This window comes from Herpailurus yagouaroundi, unplaced genomic scaffold (assembly GCF_014898765.1).
Source record: "Herpailurus yagouaroundi ecotype Mexico unplaced genomic scaffold, PumYag 182, whole genome shotgun sequence".
In the NCBI taxonomy this organism is placed as follows: Eukaryota; Metazoa; Chordata; class Mammalia; order Carnivora; family Felidae; genus Herpailurus; species Herpailurus yagouaroundi.
In genome coordinates, this window is record NW_024412413.1 from 8,520,853 (window position 1) to 8,543,324 (window position 22,472).

The 22,472-nt window shown below is 44.5% G+C and overlaps 1 protein-coding gene across 6 annotated transcripts; it reads right to left on the reverse strand.

The window, feature by feature from the left end:
* Window positions 1–3,085: 3,085 nt before the first annotated feature.
* Window positions 3,086–21,784, reverse strand: ADSL (adenylosuccinate lyase). 6 transcript variants are annotated; one of them, XM_040490753.1, is made up of 14 exons: window positions 21,619–21,731; window positions 18,523–18,598; window positions 17,572–17,775; window positions 15,848–15,892; window positions 15,023–15,102; window positions 10,692–10,863; window positions 10,434–10,480; window positions 9,347–9,437; window positions 8,621–8,690; window positions 8,327–8,474; window positions 6,541–6,631; window positions 5,816–5,905; window positions 4,879–5,055; window positions 3,086–3,387 (listed from the first exon to the last, which is right to left on the reverse strand). In XM_040490753.1, the coding sequence occupies exons 3-14, from the start codon at window positions 17,734–17,736 to the stop codon at window positions 3,301–3,303; spliced, it is 1,263 nt and encodes a 420-aa protein (XP_040346687.1). In that variant the 5' UTR covers window positions 17,737–17,775; window positions 18,523–18,598; window positions 21,619–21,731; the 3' UTR covers window positions 3,086–3,300. The 6 variants fall into 6 exon arrangements, with proteins under 6 accessions (XP_040346687.1, XP_040346685.1, XP_040346686.1 ...); XM_040490751.1 differs by having other exon boundaries at window positions 21,564–21,674; XM_040490752.1 differs by lacking the exon at window positions 21,619–21,731 and adding an exon at window positions 18,721–18,804.
* Between the last annotated feature and the right edge of the window lie 688 nt (window positions 21,785–22,472).

Here is a 22,472-nt window from a genome sequence, read left to right on the forward strand (position 1 = left end):
TGGAAGAAAATAAAAACTACCTTAAATTCATTATCCAAGAAACCACACATTATTTCATTATATAGCTTTCCAGGCTTTTTTTTTTTTTTTTCCCAACTTTTTACTTTCTTTCAAGTAAGCTGTATGCTCAATGTGGGGCTTGAACTCGTGGTCCTGGAATCAAGAGTCATATGCTTCATCAACAGAGTCAGCCAGGTGTCCCAACTTCATTTATTTATATGCTTATTTATTTTGAGAGAGAGAGGGTGTGCGAGCAAGTAGGGGAAAGATGGTGGGGGTGGGGGGGAAGTAGGAGAGAATCCCAAACAGGCTCCATGCTACGCATGGAGCCTGACTCGGAGCTCAATCTTACGACTGTGAGATCACAGCCTGAGCTGAAATAATGAGTTTGACACCCAACCAACCCAGCCACCCAGGCGCTCCCTTATTTTTTATGCTGGCTCATTCCTCAGTCTTTGGTTGGTTCAAGTTCAGGATGTACTCTCTTCCATGGCAGGCACACCAAACCAACAGCATCCTCCTTAAAATTTAGCCTGCTCCCTGACTGGTTGGCGAATTCTCTCCCAGGTTCAAAAATGAAAATGGCGCTTCCTGAGTACCTTAGGTCAGATCCTAGGCTATGCAATTTCAGTCAGCTAGTCCTCACATCTATCCGGGATTTACACCACCATTCTGGAGGCACCTAACCTCTGTGCTTCTACTTAAGGACAGGAAGCTCTCCTGGTTATCAAATGAAATCTACCATCAGCCAGGGGAAGAGAGCAGTACCTAGGTGTCTGACTGCAGCTGAACAGAAGCTGGTTATCCCACAGTCTGCCCAGATCCTGATTTTTGGATAGTTCAGACCCTGGAGTTTAGACCACTGGTTAACTGAATTCAATCTAATCTTCAAGAAGGCATGCGTGTTCTCTTCTTAGCCAACCTGCAGCCCACCCAAATGCCCTTAATTAAAATGTTAAACGGGGAAGCCTGGCTGGCTCAGTCGGTGGAGCATATGACGCTTGATCTTGGGAGTGGTAAGTTCAAGCCCTATGTTGGGTGTAAAGATTACTTTAAAAAAATTAATTAAAAAATAAAGTCTTTAAAAAATGTCACACGGGCAGGGCACCTGGCTGGCTCAGTACATTGAGCTTCCGACATTTCATTTTGGTTCAGGTCACAATCTCAGGGTCATGGGATCAAGCTCCGTGTCCAGCTGTGCTGAGCGTGGAGCCTTAAGATTCTCTCTCTCCTTCTGCCCCTCTCCCCCGTTTGCACACTCTCTGAAAGAAAAAAAAACAAACAAAACCCACCCAAATAACCCAGGAAGAAAAACCAGACAAACCACCAATTATTAGAGATCAGAAGTCTGTCATCACAAGACCGCCATTTATTTTTCAGGAGGAAATGTATTTATTTTTAAATGTTTATTTTTGAGGTGGAGGGGAGGGGCAGAGGGTAGGAGAGAATCTCACGCAGGCTCCATGCTGTCAGCTCAGAGCCTAGAACCTGCTTCAGATTCTGTGCCTCCCTCTCTCCCTGCCCCTTCCCTGCTCACACAGTCTCTCTCCCTCAAAATAAACATTAAAAAAATTTTAATAAAAAAAAAAATTCATGGTATCCAGTATCCCCAGTATGTCTGGTGTATAACATAAGTAAGTTCTCAGACTACAGATACATTGATAGGAGCTGCTTTCTCTTTGGTGGTCCATACTAGAGAAGGAAGTAGATAGAGTGCCTGATCAGAGCCCAATGAGTTAACTCCTTTTACCAGACCTGGCAGTTTCAAACATCCCAAGATTCACACAGGAGGAATAATAAACTTTCTACAAGAATTGAGATGTCCTATGGTTCCACGCTATCCAAGACTGCTTGCTACATTGAACTGTATTTAGAATTTGGTTTCAAGGATTGTCTCCTATTCTCCAACAGGTTGGGCTCTTTACTGCCGACTACCTTTGATTGTACACGGTCAGAGCCGACTCAGCCTCTTTTCTCTTGCAACATTCCGGTTCCTGACAACTAGGTAGTCTGGCTTCTGATTGAGCTGAAGGGGCGGGGTGAGAATCACTCACTCATAGTCGCTTCAATCTTGGGCCCAAACTGGCCTCAAACTCTCAACAATGCCTATGTGTTCCAATGGTGTCTCTTGGGGCAACAAATACCTAAGTTACTCTTCTTCCTCACAGGGGTATTTGAAGCACTGACAAACTTTCTCCCACAGGATTGAGTGCTCAGACATTCCTTCACTATCAAAGTCTTCTTTGGAGGTTGGCTCTCAAGTTTCTCTCTGTTCCTCAGACTGGGTTTCCACAATTGAACATAATGCCACGTGGTGGAACCGTAAGACTATAGTGGCTTTTCTGGACACTATACTACTACTAACACATCCTAAATGATCTCACTGGCAACCACTTCTGGTTCATACTGAGCTTAAGCTTAACTTACATGTATCTTAGTTTTTTCTTCTTAGTTTTGACCATATCATTTCAGTCTATTCAGGTTGGATAAAATCTTAGTTATCTTACCAAATGCATGTATTGATTAATTGTCCTAGTTTTGTGTTGTTTGAAAATCTGATAAATACACTTTCTTCATTTTCATCTATGCTCAATGTGTAGAATGAGACAGGACTAAGGATAGAGGCCTGTGGACTAATACCAGTGCTCTCCTTCCAGGTGGGGGGATAGTCCTAACGCTCCTTTTTTGGCTAAGGCTGGTTCAATCACCTATCAAATTGTGTAACCAGGATTAAAGATTGTCAAATGTCCTGATGAAATCAATAGACCCAATTAGCATTTCCCTGATATATAAACCTTATCATGAGCTCAAACACAACTTGAGCAGAGTAAGCTTGAGAATGTCCTCAAACTCCAGATTTCATTACCTATTCTGGCCAAACCAAGCTGGATGCCAACGGTATCTAACCATACTGAATCAGAGTCCATGGTGAATCACAGTCTAGGTTATTTTGCTAGACACAGATGAAATTTACCTTCAGAAGAGTGGAACAGGAATTTGCTGACTCCCTCACAATCACGTGAGCATGTAAAACAACTTAGACTAGTTAGATGATGTGCCTGAAAGAACTATGAACAACTACAGGTTGTGTTGCTGTAGAAAACAGAGTCCAATTCAACGTAATTTATTCCTGCATCGTAAACGCTGAGAAATGTGAAAGCGCCACACCAACAAGAAAGTGCTGTATCAATTTCAGGTAAAACGTCCTAAGGTAAAATAAGGCACTAAACTAATGGCTTCCATGACTTGGCAATAAAAGTTAACAAAGCCAATGACTTCTTGTTTAATTCTTTTCCAACGCTACAGACATAGTTCTGCTTTCACCTTCATTACACTTTCATATGGTTTCAGCAGGGGATATACTTCCTCTTCCAAGAATCTCTGCACCTGCCAAAAAGAAAAGCAAATGTAAGACAAAAGAAAATGTAAAGATGGAAATTTTGCTAACGCTTTTTTCAAAGTCAGTTTATATCACTGAGACCTAATTTGATAAAGCTTTTACCCCACCACTGAGTAATTTCTTCACTGCCTGTCAGAAATCTCTCCCTAGACAGAGGCAGCTTAACCCACCATGCCTACATGTTTCCCCATAAATGAGCCCAGACTGTCCTTTCAGTTGGTCTCATCATCGTCCACCCAGTACCCAAGCTGAAATCATCACGGCTTCTTCTCTCATCTTCATTCAACCTGCCAAGGCTCTAACTTCCTGAAGAGCCCTCCAATCTCTCCCCTCATCTGCATCTACCACTGCCTTGGCTCAAAGTCCTCATCATCTACTGCTTGGCCCCCTGCAGCAGCTTCCTTACTGGTCTCCAACCTCCAGTTTAAGTCTCTCAAATCCAAAACACCAGTGTGATCTGAGGAGAAATGACAAACTGTTGTCTGTCTCCAACTTTAAATCCTGTAACTACTACTGGGTACTCGCTACTCCAGCAACAATCAAATGACTGTAGTTTCTCTCCCATGTTGGATGTCTATCTACTTGCCAACTCCTACTTTTCCCTAAGATTCAGCTCAGATGTCAAGTCCTCCAACAGTCTTTCCCAACCTCTCCTATTCTCCTTTGTGATACCTAAAAAGAATATGCTTCCCTCAACTCCTACAGGTACTGCTTGGTATTATAATGAGCTCCCTGAAGATGAGAATTATCTTTAAAGACCCAGAATGAAGCACAGTACCTGAATACATACTGAGCACCCAGTTTGCACTCGTAAATGTTTTTGAATTAGCTCTTGCAATCTCCAAAAGGCCAAGGGGAAAAATGATAAACATTTACTGAATACCTACCACGCGTCAAGCACTGTGCTAGGCCTTTTAATTCACATAACCACCACCTCATGAGATGTATATATATTTTTAGTTTATTTAATTATTCTGAGAGAGAAAGAGAGAGAACATGTATGTGTGCAAGCGGGGAAGGGGCAGAGGAAGGAGAGAATCCCAAGCAGGCTCCATGCTGTCAGCCCAATGCAGGGACCTACTATGTTAACCATGAAATCATGACCTGAGGTGGACACTCAACCGAATGAGCCACTCAGGCACCCTGAGATGCATATTATCCTGTCAGCCAATGAAAGCCAGAAGTCAGGAATGAACCTGACTGATCTGAGGGTAAAACCCAATCTTTGTCCATTATACCACATGCTCCAAACCAAAAGAGAATTCAGAGAAATCCACAGGGGGAAATAAGGCAGTTCAATACAACCAAACCTTCACATTTTAGCCTGCTCTGAATTCTTTCTGCCTAGCCTCATTTTTATCAGACTTCTTATTTTATAAGAAACATTAAAGACTGTATTCCAGGTTCTGTGGCCCAGCAGTGTAAAAAGAGGGCATTTGGGGAAACTTCTAGTGCCACAGAAGTGTTCTGGTGCTTACCTGTTGAGATGCACGACCTGTAAAAGAAGAAGGATCCAGCAGACGGTCCAACTGGGAATGAATGGGACTGAAGTAGGCATCAGCCTGGATTCGCTCTATGAGGTCATTGTCACCTCCCTCCTGTTTGACCACAGCAGCTGCCTGCTGGGAAAGCACTCTAATTTTCTCATGGCAATCCTAGGAAGACAGTGGGGTATTGTTGATTCACTTACTAACAGGGCATCTGATCATCATAACCATCATCCAATACCACAACTATGCTGTCTATCTATGGCTGGTACACAAAGCCCACCCACCCACTCCCCACCCAGGCTGAGGAAGTTCCCCTCACAGTCTAATTCCATCGAGATCTCAGCCCTCCGAACATAACCTAGGATGAACCTGAAGTAAATGCCCATCTTGTGCTGGCCTTTTTTTTTTTTTTTTTAAGTTTATTTATTTTGAGAGAGATAGAGAGAGCAAGCAAGGGAGGGGCAGAGAGAGAGGGGACAGAGGATCCAAAGCAGGCTCTGTGCTGACAGCAGTGAGCCCGATGCGGGATTTGAACTCATGAACTGTGAGATCATGACTTGAGCCAAAATCAGATGCTTAACTGACTGAGCCGCCCAAGTGACTCTTGTGCTGGCTCCTCTAACAGCTCGTGAACCACGTGCTCTGTCGTGCCCACTTCCCATCATTTCCTATTACAAATTCAGACCTTATTCCTTTGCTAAGAGTGGACCTTTCCTACAAGTGATAAAGTGATTCACTTTTAACAAACCAAGTTCACCGTAATCACCCTCCAGAGATGAGTCTGCTCTATGGCAGAATATGGTCACTGTTCTGTACCAATACCATGACTGAGGGCAGATGACAGAAATGCTTTCATTCTTAAGGGAGGAGAGGAGGACTAAAGGTGCCCTTTCAATTTATCCAGGAGCATAAGGGGTTAACAAACCTGGCGGTTACCCCCAGCTTTCACCATGGCCATGATGATGTTCTCTGTGGCCATGAAAGGCAGCTCTTGCCGAATGCGCCGTTCAATTACCTAGAAGAATGAACGAAGGGCTAAGATGCCTCACAGTTACAAAGTCATACACACAGTAAGAGATCAACTGTGACCAGCAAAATACAGAGAAGGACATAAACTACCATATCTATGAAGACAGAGGGTAGAATGGATTGTTTCAATCTGCATTTCAGTTTTCTTTCTAATTTAAAGTATTATTTTCATTTAAAAAAGGAAAAGCAATTTAAATACACTTTTAAAAGTTGCTTCATTGGAAAGATTTATAAAACCTCAACTTTGTTAAATTTCAGTGCCCCACCTCAAGAGCCAAGTATATAATGGGAACGAACCATCTGCCTCAGGTACCTAAAAACAGGCAAAGGAAACAGTCTGCTCTGCCAGTCACACCACAGCTGATGATTCATGAAGGTCATGAACAGTTTAAGCCAATTCAAAGTATTTCCTTTTCTCTTTGTTACAAACGTTGTCTATGGATTCCAGAGTCAGTTCTCTAGAGCCACGTCACAACCTGAAGAATGAGCTCTGGTTAGGAACAACTCCTACTGGACTAGAATGCAGATCACCAAACATACTTACTCCAGAGCAGAAGATTATACTCACCCTCCCACATTCCAACCCCCACCCCAATATTTTGCTTTTTAATTGAGGCTTACTTTGGGGTACACCACCAATCCTTCAGAAATGTTCTGCAGCGTATTCAATATAGTATCTGCAGTGAGAAATGCCTCGGCCAAACAGATACGTCTAGAAAACAAATAGCCGTTCAGTTATCTCTTTAAGCAAATATCAATTTTAGTGAAATATAGGGTGTGTCCCAAGAAGCTGCCGTACTGACTTCTCATGCTACATGTACTACTTGGACAACTTCCTTTAATCTCATGACTTGGGCTCTACCCCCAATATCCTGATGACTCTCAAATCCATCACCCCTTGTCCAGACCACCTGCCTAAAAGCCAGCTCACATACCAAACTGGAGAAGCTCTACCTGGTTGGTCTGTAGGTACCTCAAACCCAAAACTGGATCCAGTCACTTCTCCATTGCCTCCTGCTTACCATCTCAAACCTACTCTTCTTCTCCCTGTGGCTCCCATCTTCAGTAAATGGCACTTGTAGCCCATCACCGATCTTAACACTCACTCCTATCAGCCACCAAGGCCAGCCAATCTGCCAGATTTTATACCCACATGCTTCTTCTCTAATCACATGAGCACCGTGCCAGTATGGACTTCAATTTTTAAAAATAGCCTCCTAACTTGTCCTGACCAGATCCATATCCCCTTAAAACTGGTTCTCCAAATTGTTGCAGGGTGTTTTAGCAGGCACATATGATTAGGTAACACCCTGCTGAAAAATATTTAATGGTTGACTTCTGAATGGGTTCACATGTCTTATTTTCATAAATGCCTTATTCCCTGGATTACACACAGATCCCAGAGAACTAGCTTAACTATATATCCTTTTCCACTCGAATTCTAATACAATGCAAGCAAACCAGAATAACGTGACTCTGCTTTAAATAAGTATATATACAGGGGTGCCTGGCTGGCTCAGTTGGTGGAGCACGTGACTCTTGGATCTCAGGGTTATAAGTCTGAGCCCCATGTTGGGTATAAAGATTATTTAAAAATAAAATCTTTAGGGACACCTGGGTGGCTCAGTCCATTAAGCATCTGACTTCGGCTCAGGACACAATCTCATGGTTCATGGGTTCAGGCCCCACATCAGGCTCTTTGCTGTCAGTCCAGAGGCTGCTTTGGATCCTCTGTCTGCCCCTCCCCTGCTCACACTCTCCCTATCTCTCAAAAATAAATAAACGTAAAGACATTTTTTTAATAAATAAAAATTTTAAGTAAGCAGAAAACCATGTGCATGTTGGTACCTTATTCACAGCTACAAATTACTTCTGACCCATCTCATACCGAACCACCATATAATTGTGGCAAGATGTCACAGCTGACACCTTACCTACCTCCAGCACAGTAACTGAACTTTTCAGGGCCTACAGAGACCATCATATACTAGCTGTGATCCATAATCATGTTTTACCTCATTGCTTGTCACACAGACTTTACTCCCCCGTACTGGTAACTCCCTCTTCTTTCTCCTGCCTTTATGCTTGTATATATGCTTCCAATCCTGTCTTAAAGGTCTTTTAAAAATGCCTAGATTTCTTGAGTCTTAAAGCATTACCTCCTCTGTGAAGCCTTTCCTGACCCCCACACCTAGACTTCCCCTTAGCTCACACAGAGCGTATCTCATACACACTCTGTTCCTACACTCATCATACTGTTCTTTGTATGTTCTTGCCTCCCTGCTAGACTCCATGCTCTGTGGGGACAAGGAGGAAATGCACAGATGCTCAAAACATCCTTCTGCTTCCAGACTCCTCTTCTGGTCCTCCCCACAACTCACTGTACATGGCATCCCCTTTTACTGACCGATTGGCACTATCATCCAGCGTGCGCTCGAACCACTGCACAGATGCCGTCTGCAGCGGGTCGACGATGAGGGTCATGAGGTGACGGGCAAGGCTACAGCAGCGCTCGGAGCGCATAGGGTTCCGCTTGTATGGCATCGCACTTGAGCCTGCCACGTACAAGGACGAGAAGCAAAGGCAGAGAGACTTCAGAGGACAATGAGTGCCCAGGCACGCTGCTGGGCGAGCTGTCAACACCTGCCCACGGGCCCCCTGGCATTTCTGTGGTGCTCCCAGGTCTCCACACAACACTCACCAATCTGCTGTTTTTCAAAGGGTTCCTCCATCTCCTTGAGGTTTGCCAGGAGTCGTATGTCGGTACAAATCTGGGGGGAAAGGGCCACAACGATGTGCAGAACTCTGGGAGTAGGGGCTAGGCTGATGGAGGTGAGCTCACCTCCCCCAACAGATCCTGGAGAGTATCTCATTCAGACTTCTCCAGGCTCCTGAAGAGCAGGGATAACAAGTAAAGGAGCATGGAAACACTTCTGTGAAACATGGCTGCAGACAGCACGGAAAGACGACGCCAGATGAACTTTAATGAGAATGCAGAATCCAGTCCTGTCCTTTAAGACACCTTAAGAGGCTTCACCCACAGGCCCCAAATGGTGAAAAATGAAGTCTGACATCTCTTGAGAGATGCGACTGGGGCGCCTGGGTGGCGCAGTCGGTTAAGCGTCCGACTTCAGCCAGGTCACGATCTCGCGGTCCGTGAGTTCGAGCCCCGCGTCGGGCTCTGGGCTGATGGCTCAGAGCCTGGAGCCCGTTTCCGATTCTGTGTCTCCCTCTCTCTCTCTGCCCCTCCCCTGTTCATGCTCTGTCTCTCTCTGTCCCAAAAATAAATAAACGTTGAAAAAAAAAAAAATTTAAAAATAAAAAAAATAAAAAAAAGAGAGATGCGACTGAACAAAGCTCTGAGGCCAATTCCTTCTGTTTGTGCAAAGCTCTCATCCCAGCCCCACAAACTGCTGCCACCACTCACCTTGTGCACGGATGCCCCCAAGCTAGCCAGCACAGACAGCACCTCAATATCCACTTTTCGTGTATAGGTCTGCCCTGTGATGATGAAAGCCCTAGAAATAAATTGAAAAGAGCCGTACATAAAAATATTTCAAAATGTGACTATGTCAGGGGCACCTGGGTGGCGCAGTCGGTTAAGCGTCCGACTTCAGCCAGGTCATGATCTCACACTCCGTGAGTTCGAGCCCCGCGTTGGGCTCTGGGCTGATGGCTCAGAGCCTGGAGCCTGTTTCCAATTCTGTGTCTCCCTCTCTCTCTGCCCCTCGCCCGTTCATGCTCTGTCTCTCTCTGTCCCAAAAATAAATAAACGTTGAAAAAAAAAAAAAAAAAGAAAAAAAATGTGACTATGTCAAACAAATGAGCAAAAACCGACCCTGAGCAAAAGCTTGGTCTCACTGGTATACTGAGTCACACGGAGCCCAGATGACCTCACTGATAATCTGCTCCTGGAACAAACTGTTCTTCCACCCTTTTTACTAACACCCATGCCCCAGAAGGAAGGGTGGTCCTGTGCACCCGTGTCCTCACAGCCCAATGGAAATGCCTGCAAGAAGGAGCCATGGTGGAGCCTGGCAGCCCTCAAGGGAAATGGTCAGATCTAGATGAATCCATCGGAGACCTCAACATGGGTAAGACTATTTCCTTCTTCCTTATAGATTATCAGAAAACAGAATCTAGACTATACAAAAATAAAACCCAGGAGGTAAAAGGAAATGGGTGTAGGGATGTCTGAGTGGCTTAGTCGGTTAAGCGTCCGAGTTTGGCTCAGGTCATGATTTCACAGTTCGTGAGTTCCAGCCCTGCGTCAGGCTCTGTGCTGACAGCTCGGAGCCTGGGGTCTCTTCAGATTCTGTGTCTCCTTCCCTCTGTGCCCTTCCCCTGCACGTGCTCCGTCTCTCAAAAATAAAACAAACATTTAAAAAAAAAGAAAAAGAAAAAAGGAAACGGGTAGAAGAACAAAGGAAGAAAAAGGGTCAAATTTAGAGGTACACTGAACACGGGCCTTCCATCACTTAACAGGGAAGCCAACACCTTTCCCACTTACCTACCTTTTAAATCCTGCCTTTTCTGTCACTATCTTGTCAAGCTGCTCTACCTTGGAAGAAAAAGACATCCTTATAGAAATCCAGGTATGACCAGTATGAGAATATCTCAATGTCCTGCCCTGATTTCGATCCTTGGTACCCCTTTCGATCCAAAGACTCCACTCATCCCAGGATCCATCTCTCCGCCCATCCTAGAAGTCAGCTTTGTCCTTGGTGCCCACACCACTGAGCTTCCATGTCCCTTTGCTGCTCTCAGAATACCTTCTGGTCATCTCCCTCGAAGAGCTGCAGGAAGCTGGCCTGAGTGCCTGTGGTGCCTTTCACTCCCCGGAAGCGCAGGTCATCTCGGACACGCTTCAAATTCTGGAGGTCCATGCAAAGATCCTGAATCCAGAGACAGCAACGTTTCCCAACTGTGGTCAGCTGAGCAGGCCTGAAAATGACCCAAAGAGGACACACACAAGTCTCAAACCAAGGACTTACTTCATAAAAGCTTCACTTCCTCTTCAAACAATTACTGCTACCCCTGGAAAGAGGAAGAATTCAGGTAAGAGACAGAGAGACCTGTCTCTTACCAGAGTGAAGAAGTGTGCGCAAGTGAGCAATAGTTATGATTCAATGTCATTTACAAATATTCATGCTTATGAAACTAAGATCTCCTAACATAGCTCTTTCTTTATCATCAAGAGGCAATATATGGGCAGGGACAACGCCTGTTTTGTTTGTCCCCAGGCTTTGGCAAGTCAAATATACTCATGTAACAAACATTTGCCAAATAGCTAATGTGTTCTTGGTTTTGAAAATACCATGAACAGGGGCACCTGGGTGGCGCAGTCGGTTAAGCGTCCGACTTCAGCCAGGTCACGATCTCGCGGTCCTTGAGTTCGAGCCCCGCGTCGGGCTCTGGGCTGATGGCTCGGAGCCTGGAGCCTGTTTCCGATTCTGTGTCTCCCTCTCTCTCTGCCCCTCTCCCGTTCATGCTCTGTCTCTCTCTGTCCCAAAAATAAATAAACGTTGAAAAAAAAAAAAAAAAGAAAATACCATGAACAAGGAGCACCTGGCTGGCTCAGTCAGCTGGGCAGCCGACTCTTGATCTCGGCCCAGGTCAAGACCTCATGGTGGTGGAATCGAGCCCCACACTGGGCTCTGCACTCAGCATGGCGCCTGCTTGGGATTCTCCCTCTCCCACTCATACTCTGTCTCTCAAAATAAACAAACATAAAAACAACAACAACAAACAAAACAGACAAGGTTCCTGTCCAATGGAGCTCGCGTTGTAGTGGAAACAAGTAAACAAAGTGACTGTTGATTTTTTTATCAGAAATATGAAAAAATAAAATGATGAGGACACTGGAGAATGCCACTCTAGACTGGCGGTAAAGGAAGGCCTTTATGAGGAGACAAGGTTTGATAAGGAAGCAGCCATGCTGTGGACAACAACCCTAAAACATACATAACCCAAGGACTCTTAACCTAACAGCTAATGGCTTTGCTCCCCGTCCAAAATCTAAATCAATTTATTGCCGGTCTGTTTCTGAACATAAAGCATAATAATGAGAACTGCAATGATGTTGGAGTTTGTTTTTTTTTAATATTTATAATGTTTATTTTGAGAAAGAGAGACAGAGTGCAAGCGGGGAGGGGCAGAGAGAGAGGGAGACATAGAATCTGAAGCAGGCTCCAGGCTCTGAGCTGTCAGCACAGAACCCAACGTGGGGCTCGAACTCACAAACCGTTAGATCATGACCTCAGCCAAAGTTGGACACTTAACCAACTGAGCCACCCAGGCGCCCTGATGGGGAGTTCTAATAAATGACCTAGCTCATTCCAAATGGATTCTCTCTCCTATCAGGCTAACAATATGAACCGTGAGCAAACATGAAGGCACATCATTAGACGATATATCCTCAAATTAATTTCATGGTAGTTTTCTAGCTAACTCTTGCTAACAGATTACTGGTACAAGCAAAGAAATGAATGGATGGACTTGCATGGATCTGTTCACATCAACACTGTACACAATAGCCACAAAGTGGAGACAACCCAAATGTCTATCAAACTAAAGAATGGACAAACTTGGTATATCCACCATTTTGGCTATAAAAAGAAACGAATGTGCTACATGCCACAATATGGATGAACACTGAAAACACTAAGTGAATGAAGCCAGTCATAACAAGATAAATATTTTATGATTGTATTTAAATAAAATGTCCAGAGGAGTGCCTGGCTGGCTCAGTCAGTTAAGTGTCCGACTTCAACTCAGGTCATGATCTCATGTCATGGTTCAAGGATTCAAGTCCTGCATGAGGTTCTCTGCTGTCAGTGCGGAGCCCGCTTCGGATCTCTGTCTCCCTGTCTCTCTGCCCCTTGCCACCCCCTGCTCTAGCTCTCAAAAAAGAAGCACTAAAAAAACATTTTAAATAAAATATCCAGAAGAGACAAATCCATGGACAGAAAATAGATCAGTGATGGCAAGGGGCTAGGTAAGGGGGGAATGGTAATAACTAAATGGGTATGGGTTTTCTGAAGGGTGATGGAAATATTCTGAAATTATATACTGGTGACTGTAAATAAATCTGTAAGTATACTAAAAATCTGTAAATATACTAAAAACCACTAAGTGTACACTTTTTTTTTTTAACGTTTATTTATTTTTGAGACAGAGAGAGACAGAGCATGAACAGGGGAGGGGCAGAGACAGAGGGAGACACAGAATCTGAGGCAGGCTCCAGGCTCTGAGCTGTCAGCACAGAGCCCAATGCGGGGCTCGAACTCACGGACTGCGAGATCACGATCTGAGCCGAAGTTGGACGCTTAACTGACTGAGCCACCCAGGCGCCCCACTAAGTGTACACTTAAAAAGGGTGAGTTTTATGGTATGTGAACTGTATCTCAATAAAGCTGCTTTTTTTTTTAAGTAGGCACTATACCCAACGTGGGCCTTGAACTCACAACCCTGAGACCAAGAGTCACATGCTCTACCGACTGAGCCAGCCAGGTGCCCCAAAGCTGCTTCCCTTTGACTGCAGGAACTGACCCACACTGATGTGATCTCATGCACCAATACCATTTTCTGAGTGCTTAATGCCTGCTAACCGTGGCAGCAGATACCTCTCTCATCACGTTACCCCCAGAGGAATACTGGGAGGCCCACAACTCTCCAGTACTCACAGGAGAGGGAGAGGAGTCGTGACTCAGGTAATGCTAGGGAGCCAGCACGAGGCAACATTTGTCATGGCCAGCCCCAACACACCTTGCACTGACTCCTCATGAACAATTTCTTCAGGTTTCTGCGACAAGTGCAGGCCCTAACTTTAAGGAAGATTAGACTCAACAGATTTTCCTCAATGTTAGGAGACAGTAGCTTCGTCACCATAGCAATATCCCACCAAGATGTAAGGCAGATGCTAACACACCACTACTCAAATATCATCACTTGAAACCTGCTACTAGCATTCCAAAAATGACATTATCTGCTTTGAAAAGGATTTTATTTGGTAATTATAAAAATACTTGAACATTTTACACGTCAAAAATACAAAATAGCGGGGCGCCTGAGTGGCTCAGTCGGTTGAGCGTCCTACTTCAGCTCAGGTCATGATCTCGTGGTCCGTGAGTTCGAGCCCCGCGTCAGGCTCTGGGCTGATGGCTCAGAGCCTGGAGCCTGCTTCCGATTCTGTGTCTCCCTCTCTCTCTGCCCCTCCCCCGTTCATGCTCTGTCTCTGTCTCAAAAATAAATAAATGTTAAAAAAAAAAATTTAAAAAAAATACAAAATAGGGAAAAATTTAATTATCCTATTACCTCATAAACCAGAGTAATTAATATTTACATCTTGGTATAATTTCTTCCAATCTTTGTACAATTCATATGCTGTCTTTATCCCAAAACAGTAACCTATGCACATTTCCAAAATATGAGTCTTATAAGCAGCATTTTAACGGCTACATGTTATTCAAGCCTATGAATATACTATATCTCATTTAATTCTTCTCTTATTGTGGACAGCTAGATTGTTTCCGGTGCTTACTATCATAACCAATATTTTAACAAAGATCTTTGCACGTACGACTTTTTGCATAATTTAGATTACTTACTTCAGTAGGAGTCTCAAAAACAGAATTACTAAATCAATGAACATGAATACTTTCATACGCTCTTGATCCGTATTTCCCAATGTTCCCCAAATGAACTCTCACCAGTATAGCTTTTAAGGTAGGGACCAGGTTCATTCCTCATAAGCATCCTAAGTTATTTGCTTAAACTATTTTTTTAAGTGTTTATCCATTTTTGAGAAAGAGACAGAGACAGAACCGTGGAGTAAGGCCAGAAAGAGAGGGAGACACAGAATCTGAAGCAGGCTCCAGGCTGTCAGCACAGAGCCCAACATGGGGCTTGAACTCATGAACCACGAGATCATGACCTGAGCTGAAGTTGGACGCTTAACTGACTGAGCCACCCAGGCACCCCTTAAACTATGTTTTGAGTTTCTTCACCTCCAGCTTCCGTGGAGAAGGGAAACTGAAGGAAGAAATGAAAGCCAAATGCATACCAACAAGCCCAAATCCCGAGAAGTAATCACATCACTTACTGGAAATGTGTGAAACCTAAGGTAGGAAGGCTGGCTCGTTCCTTAGCAAAGTCAGCAAGCCGAGAGATCACTCTGGCAAGCTGTAAGAAAGACCATGTGATAGAAACAGGGTGAGTTCAGGGTAAGCTCGTTATATAATCAGGAACTAAACTTTCAGACAATTTAATATAAAATTAGATCTCCAGCCTGTGGAAGGCAGAGACATTATCTTTTTATCTTTGTATCCCAAAATGCCTTGAAGATTTAAGAGCAACCAATGTTTGATAAGTGAGTTGACTATCTAAAAAGTCATGAACTTATTCTGCACAATTTTAAGACCACTAACATGCTCATGCAGGGAAAACAGGACAAAATCATGAATCTGACCCAATGTCAACAACATGCTGCTGGTTAACTGCCTTTATTAAAAGACTACGTTTTGTTTTTTAAAGGTATTTATTTATTTTGAGAGACAGCACATGAGCACAGGCAGTGGAGGGGCAGAGACAGAGAGAAATCCCAAATAGGCTCCACGCTGTCAGCACAGAGCCCAACATGAGGCTCAATCTCATGAACTCTGAGATCATGACCTGAGTTAAAACCAAGAGCCGGACACTTAACCGACTGAGCCACCCAAGGGCCCCAAAAGGCTAGATTTTAAAAAGGATTCACTTAGAGCATTTTAACTCAAAAAGACAATTCGTTCTGCAGATGAGATATAGGATCATTCACCTGACTAAAGAATAATCTATTTATATTCACATTGCATTGATTTATTCGTAAGTGGTGCCCATCTCCTATCATGGGGAATCCAGGGCTGGCAGGAAACTTCTACCAATTCCTTACCTTTGGCAAAAGCAGGTCAAATGCATTTCTGAGAATAATCAGGTCCTGCAAAGGAAAATGCAGTGGTCTCACATCAAACAGCTTTGCCCAAACAATATTATTACACAATACTTTTTGGCCATCACCACTGGGTTTCTCAGCTAGCCACATACCTCACTATTAGCAACCCTCTGTGCAATTCAGAAGATGCTAACAGAAGTTGTTCTTTTCAGATTACTATTTTAAAAGCACATCAACCTAGAGAGCAGTACTTCTGGGATCTCTAAGGAACAAAACCTTTATACTCCTAAAGGCCAATTTATGTGGTAACTAAAATGACGGGAAAACAGTTACGGGCAAACCTTCATCCTGAATATTGTGAAGATGTCCAGGTCAACCAGCTTTCTATCTTTCCAAAAGGAGTGCCTGAGTATCTGAGAAGCTTCCATGGGGCACATTCCATTAGCCTTTTGTCCTTTTTCCACATCTACCATTGCTAACAACAACAAAAAAGACATGAACCAGAACATCAAGGTTTAGGAAATTTAAAGCTGTTCTTGAGGAAAATAAGAGATGTGTTTCAGGCAACTCCAATACAAATTGCTGAGCCCAACTTATACAATACAGTGGGTATTCAAAAAAAAGTGTATTCCCCCATGAGAAAGGATTGTTCTTCTTCTATTATGTGAGTAATACACATACAGATGCCTTTTATTAGGTACCACTTGAGACTGAAAGCATTTGGGGCAACTTAAAAATTAGTGGCTTCTTTCTGAATTGGAAGTGTATCTGGAATCAAACTTCAGGTCCCACGGGCGCAGCATGATTAAGAGGACAGCTTTGGAGCCATTCTCCCTGGGCTTGATTCTTATCTAGCTGTGTGACATTAGGCAAGTTCTTCAACTTCTCTTTAAGTATCCTCATCTGCAGAGACAGGGATCATAAAGCTAGATCCCAAAGACTACATATTCTGATTCCATTTCTATGACATTACCAGAAAAGGCAAAACTACAGAGAAAGAAAGCAGATCAACGGTTGTTTGGGTTGGAAAGCAGGAGTGGGAAGTGACTGCACACGGGTACGAGAACTTTTCAGAGTGAGGGATGTGTTGTAAAACTGGAGCATAGTGAAGGCTGAACTGCATAAATTTACTAAAACTCATTGAACCACACATTTAAAATGGGTAAATTTATGGCATGTAAACTGCACCTCAAAAAGCTGTTTAAAAATGGAGATAAAAGGACCTTTTTCACGGTTCTTGTGAAGAATACAAGAAGTCATACACACAAAGTGCTCAGAATAGTGCCAAGTACTTGGTAAATTCTTAGGAAAATTATTACTTTTCATGAAAGATATTACTTTTTTATGTTTGAGGATAAGCTGCTTCTGCTAATTAAGTTTCGCGTAAGAATCATAATGTAATTCTTTCTTTTCAGACGTTACAGCAAAGAGTTATAAAGGACTTCGGAAAGAAAATTACCTTGCCGCTAAAACGCTAAGACCTTGGCTTATGCCCAAACAGCCAATGCAGAAACAGTATCTGCAGGTCTTATTTTATGGAGGTCATGAGAGGCTTACAGTTTAGATTGGAAGGATAACAAAAGCAGAAAATTCCTCAGTGTTAAGATACCCCTAAAACTAAAGATTTATGGAGTCACTTCCTATAACTAGACAAAAATCAAATAAAATTTATAAATCCATTATGAAGACCGAGTCATAAGTGGAAACAAAACACAGGTTCCTACTGTATTATCTCCAACATAGCAGGAGGTGGCTCCAAGGTGAATTATAGCAGCAGCTTTTGGGCAGCAGTGGCCAAACGTGTGCACGTGAGCCATCACATCATGTCGTAACTGTTTCTCTTCCTCAGCTGCCATCTTGAAGTCGATGTTGTCCAGGTTTGATTTCATCTCCTGGATTTGTTCATCTGTGATAGGCAAACCCAACCTCTGCAGAACAGGCAAAACAAAATACCTCAAGCGTCACAATGACTTGAAGTGACACCGAGAAGTACATTGGTTCATGTTAGCATTTATGTCCCACCTCCCAATTCTTTTTTTTAAAATTGTGTTTTTTTAATGTTTGTATTTATTTTTGAGACATAAGAGAGACACAGCATTGAGCAGGTAAGGGGCAGAGAGAGAGGGAGACAGAATCTGAAGTAGGCTCCAGGTTCCGAGCCGTCAGCACAGAGCCTGACGCAGGGCTCGAACTATCAACCACGAGATCATGACCTAAGCCGAAGTCAGATGCTCATCCGACTGAGGCACCCAGGCGCCCCCCCACCTCCCAGTTCTTAAATTAAGATTTGGGGCAACTAAAAGAACATGGGTGGGGAAGGGCAAGGTTTTCTTAATGAATCATGGTAAGTTACATTCTAAGTAAACACCAAAATATACAACAATGTACATTTTGCATATTTCAACAACGTATTTCTGATCTTTGTTCCCTCTGCCCTTGTATCTCTTCCTGGCTCACAAAGTCTGGTCTTTGGGCTCAAATGTTACCTCCTCAAAGAGGTCTTTCCTGATGCCAATGTGAAATATTCTTCTTATGTGTCACTCTTCTATTCCTTTAGCCTAAATTTATTTAGAGCACTTATCACCACATGACATTTCTTACAAATGCATTAGCCTGTCCCTCCCCCTACAATGTATACTCCACAAGAGAAGAGCCTTGTTGTATTTATTGCTTACCCCTTAGTGCTTGGCATGTAAGTGCCCCAGGTGTGGGATCCAGGCCACAGCTTTACATTTGACCCAGACAGATTTACTTCAAGAAATGAAAATTAAGAATGTTGTAAGTGGTTTTGCCAACAAATTACGTACAGCAAATTCAGTAAAACAAAGCCTTTGCAGGATATTATTGAGAAAATAAACACATCAACAGCTTACATTCATCCACCACTGGAAAAGTAAGGCCGGCAAAGAGCAGCTTGCAGCCCAGGCAGCTCAGACCCCTGGATCCAAGAGCTAAACACATAGACTGGTGAAATTTATTCAAACGTCACTTGAAATTTCCAAGTCCTGGCCTTGGGAAGGATCTTGCGTCTTAGACCTGTCTTGTCCGAGATGGTGGCTATTTGCCAGATGTGGCTATTTACATCTAAAATGGTTAAAGTGGGGCACCTGGGTGACTCAGTCAGTTGGGCTTCTGAGTTCGGCTCAGGTCATAATCTGGCAGGTTCGCGCTCCACGTCAGGCTTGGAGCTGATAACTGGGAGCCTGGGGCCTACTTCAGATTCTACTCCCCCCCTCTCTCTGCCCCTCCCCCACTCACGCTGGGTCTCTGTCTCAAAAATAAACACTAAAAAAAATTGTTTTTAAATAATAATAAATTTTAAAAAAGAATAAAATGGTAAAAAGTAAAAATTCAGTTTCTTGGTCACACTAGCCACGTTTCAAAAGCTCAGTAGCCACACTGAGCAAAACTGCCTCGAAGTGTCTGTTAGCCAGTAGATAGGACACCTCAGGCCTCCTTCCAAAGCAAAGCAACAGGGGGCAGTGTGGCCAAACTGCTTCTTATCCCCAAGCAATGCATCTTGTCAAAATTCATCCCCCACTCTTGCTTTTCTGCATTCCTCCTAATCTTTGAAAAAAATTTTTTAATGTTTATTTTCGAAGGAGAGAGAGACAGACTGTGAGTGAGGGAGGGGCAGAGAGAGAGAGAGAGACAGACAGACAGAATCTGAGGCAGGCTCCAGGCTGAGCTGTCAGCACAGAGCCTGACGCAGGGCTCGAACCCACAAACCGTGAGATCATGACCTAAGCCGAAGTCGGACGCTCAACCGACTAAGCCACCGAGGCACCCCTCTCCTAATCTCTTATTCCTCAAATTTTTGTCTTAACTACTAAATTATTACATAGTTCTTGCTAATTTTAAGAGAGAGACAGAGTGTGAGCGGGAGAGGGGCAGAGAAAGAGGGAGACACAGAATCTGAAGCAGGCTCCAGGCTCTGAGCTGTCAGCACAGAACCTGACGTGGGGCTCGAACCCATGAACCGTGAAATCATGACCTGAGCTGATGTCGGATGCTTAACCAACTGAGCCACCCAGGCACCCCTAGTTTATGCTAATTTTGACACCCTACAAGATAATCCAAACGCAGGAGATTATACCAACGTTGTACGCATTTCAGGCAATGTGCACACTGGCCAGAGGAAAGAACACATATTCAGACTCTATATTTCAATTCCAGCTTCATTTACTAGCTGCGGTGATCCTGAAAGTCTGTTTTTTTTTTTGTTTTTTCAACTTAAAAAAAAATGTTTATTTATTCGTGACAGGCAGAGTGTGAGTGGAGGAGGGGCAGAGAGAGAGAGAGAGAGAGAGGGAGGTACAAAATCTGAAGCAGGCTCCAGGTTCTGAGCTGTCAGCAGAGCCCAATCTGGGGCTGGAACTCACGAACCGTGAGATCATGACCTGAGCCAAAGCCGGACACTTAACCTACTGAGCCACCCAGGTGCCCCATTCTGCAAAGTCTTTGAATGCCACTACCCTCATCTATATAACGGAGTATCATATGAAATGGAAAAGAGTACATAACAGTACATGATAAATGACCACACACTACTGATGTCCCTTTCTACCCATTATTGTCTGAGCCAATAGTTTATGAAGTCTCTCTGTGCCTCCATTCATCACCGGTAAAACATCTGTAAAATAGTTACAGTACAGTGTTATTTTGAGGATTAATGAGGTATTAATATGCCAAGTCTTAAGATAGTGTCTTGGCAGGCGTGATAAACATGTCTGTTATTATGTCATTTACTTTTTTTGAGCAGGCATGATAGGAGTGTCTATTGTTATGTCACTTAATTTTCTTGAGCACACTGATGGGGAGGGGGAAAATCCAGGAAGCGTTCCCTGTTTGGGGAGTTCCTCTGTACTTGGGTCCCAGGCACATACTGTTTGTTTCCCTGTTTACTGATGCCATTTGAGAAGGCATTGCCATCTGGCTTGTGGCATTTTCCTCTGAAACTTTATAGCTCTCTGGATCACTTTCAGTTTTCTTCAACTCCTCTGGGAAGGCCGCTCTGGAGCTATTTCTGAAAGCGTTGGGCCGAACAGCGCTATATGCAGCTCTTAAAAGAGACACCAGAAAACCCATCTAATAACCCCCTACCCCGATTCTCCCTCCTTAGAGGCAAAGTGCAGTAGAGTGGAGCAAAAACAGTGGCCTAGGAAACATGAATTTTGTAGGGACAGTCCTGCCATTAACCACACTGAGGCATTGTGAAAGATAAGGTGGTTAAGCTCTCACGCTCTGCATTGAACCCAGGTTCACACCCCGGGTACGCTATTAATGGTTCGGAGCAAATAACGCGCTTGGCTATCACCGAGGCTTGATTTCTCCCGTATAATGTGGGGAAAGCACCACCCAGTTTGCAAAGTTTCTATGGGTTAAACGGGAAAAGAAATCAGCACGTAACAAGGGTTCAGGGTCCGTGTTAAGCAGTGTATCCCTGCAGGAATGGCCAAGATAAATCCCTAAAATGACAGCGTGCCTTTCTCGCCGCCTCCTCCGCCTCTAACCCTCCGTGACTCAAAACAAAGGAGGCAACAGGTGTCGGCTCCCGGGCTTCCTGCCCTGACCTTCCTGGGGCCACAGCTCCTCAGAAAAGGGACACCCGGCCGAAAATAGCGGGGCAGCTGCTCCCGGGGGCCAAGCCCAGGCGCGACGCCGAGCCCCGCACGTGCTGGGGCGGGCCCGGCCCCTCATCCCGGTGGCCTATTACCTGCTCGGCCTCCGCCAGCCACAGCCAGAGCTGCCGCCATGTCCGGAATTTGTACCTGTCGCTAAACACGAAACACATCTCCGGGCTGGCGTAACGGGAGGCAAGCGGCGAGCGGTAGCTGTCGTGCCCGCAGGCCGCCTGCTGTCCCCCACGATCGCCTCCCTCCGCCATCCCGGTCACGCCTCACCACCAGGTCAGGGCAGAGCCAGCGAGGGCGGGAGCGGAAGCCCGGGGACGGGACTTCCTCCACGCGGGGCGGAACTTCCTCCACTTGGTCTCGCCCCTGGGCTTCCGGGGAACCGGAGCCTTCAGGGTTGTCGGGTTTCCGCTGCTTGATGTTGAGTTTTGTCAAGTTTATCTTCGGGTACAAGAAACGTCATTAGCGCCTCATAAGCTCCTGAGCCGCTGTGTGCCTCAGTGTCCCCATTTGAAGAAAGGTACATTAAGACTAGCCTTTAAGATTGCCGTTGAGGTTAGAGTGTTAGATCGATGCCTGGGACGCTCAGAAACCCATGTGTATTTGCCATTATTAGTTATGGTTGTCGCCCACTCCAGCTTCACCGCCACTGCGCATCTGGCACCGCACGCGGTTCTGAGGAGGAATGAGCGTTTGTTGAGTTCCAAGTGAGCCCCTCGCACGGAACTGCAGTAAAAACGGATTTCAGCCAGTGCTGGAACTGAGACTCCCAAAAGCCGAGTGTCTTGCTGAGGGCCACCCAACTAGCCACCCGACTTTAGATTTTGCACTTAGTCGCTACGCTGTATAGTTCCCAGCCCACTCCATGCTCGGGCACACCACGACTTGGTAAAGGCATTCCCAGCGACCCCCTGTCCTGGAACACCTCTGTTTTCTCAGTACCTCCTACTTAATCAGTCTAGAAAATGTTCCCTAATGATCCCACTCTTTTC

Excerpts from the sequence above, each read along its gene's own strand:
- ADSL (XM_040490750.1), bottom strand. The coding sequence starts at position 21,734 with ATGGCGGAGGGAGGCGATCGTGGGGGACAGCAGGCGGCCTGCGGGCAC. Across the intron at positions 15,103-15,847 it reads TTGACCTGCTTTTGCCAAAG|CTTGCCAGAGTGATCTCTCG; the intron begins GTAAGGAATTGG and ends TCTTTCTTACAG. Across the intron at positions 10,481-10,691 it reads TCGAGGGAGATGACCAGAAG|GTAGAGCAGCTTGACAAGAT; the intron begins GTATTCTGAGAG and ends TTTTCTTCCAAG.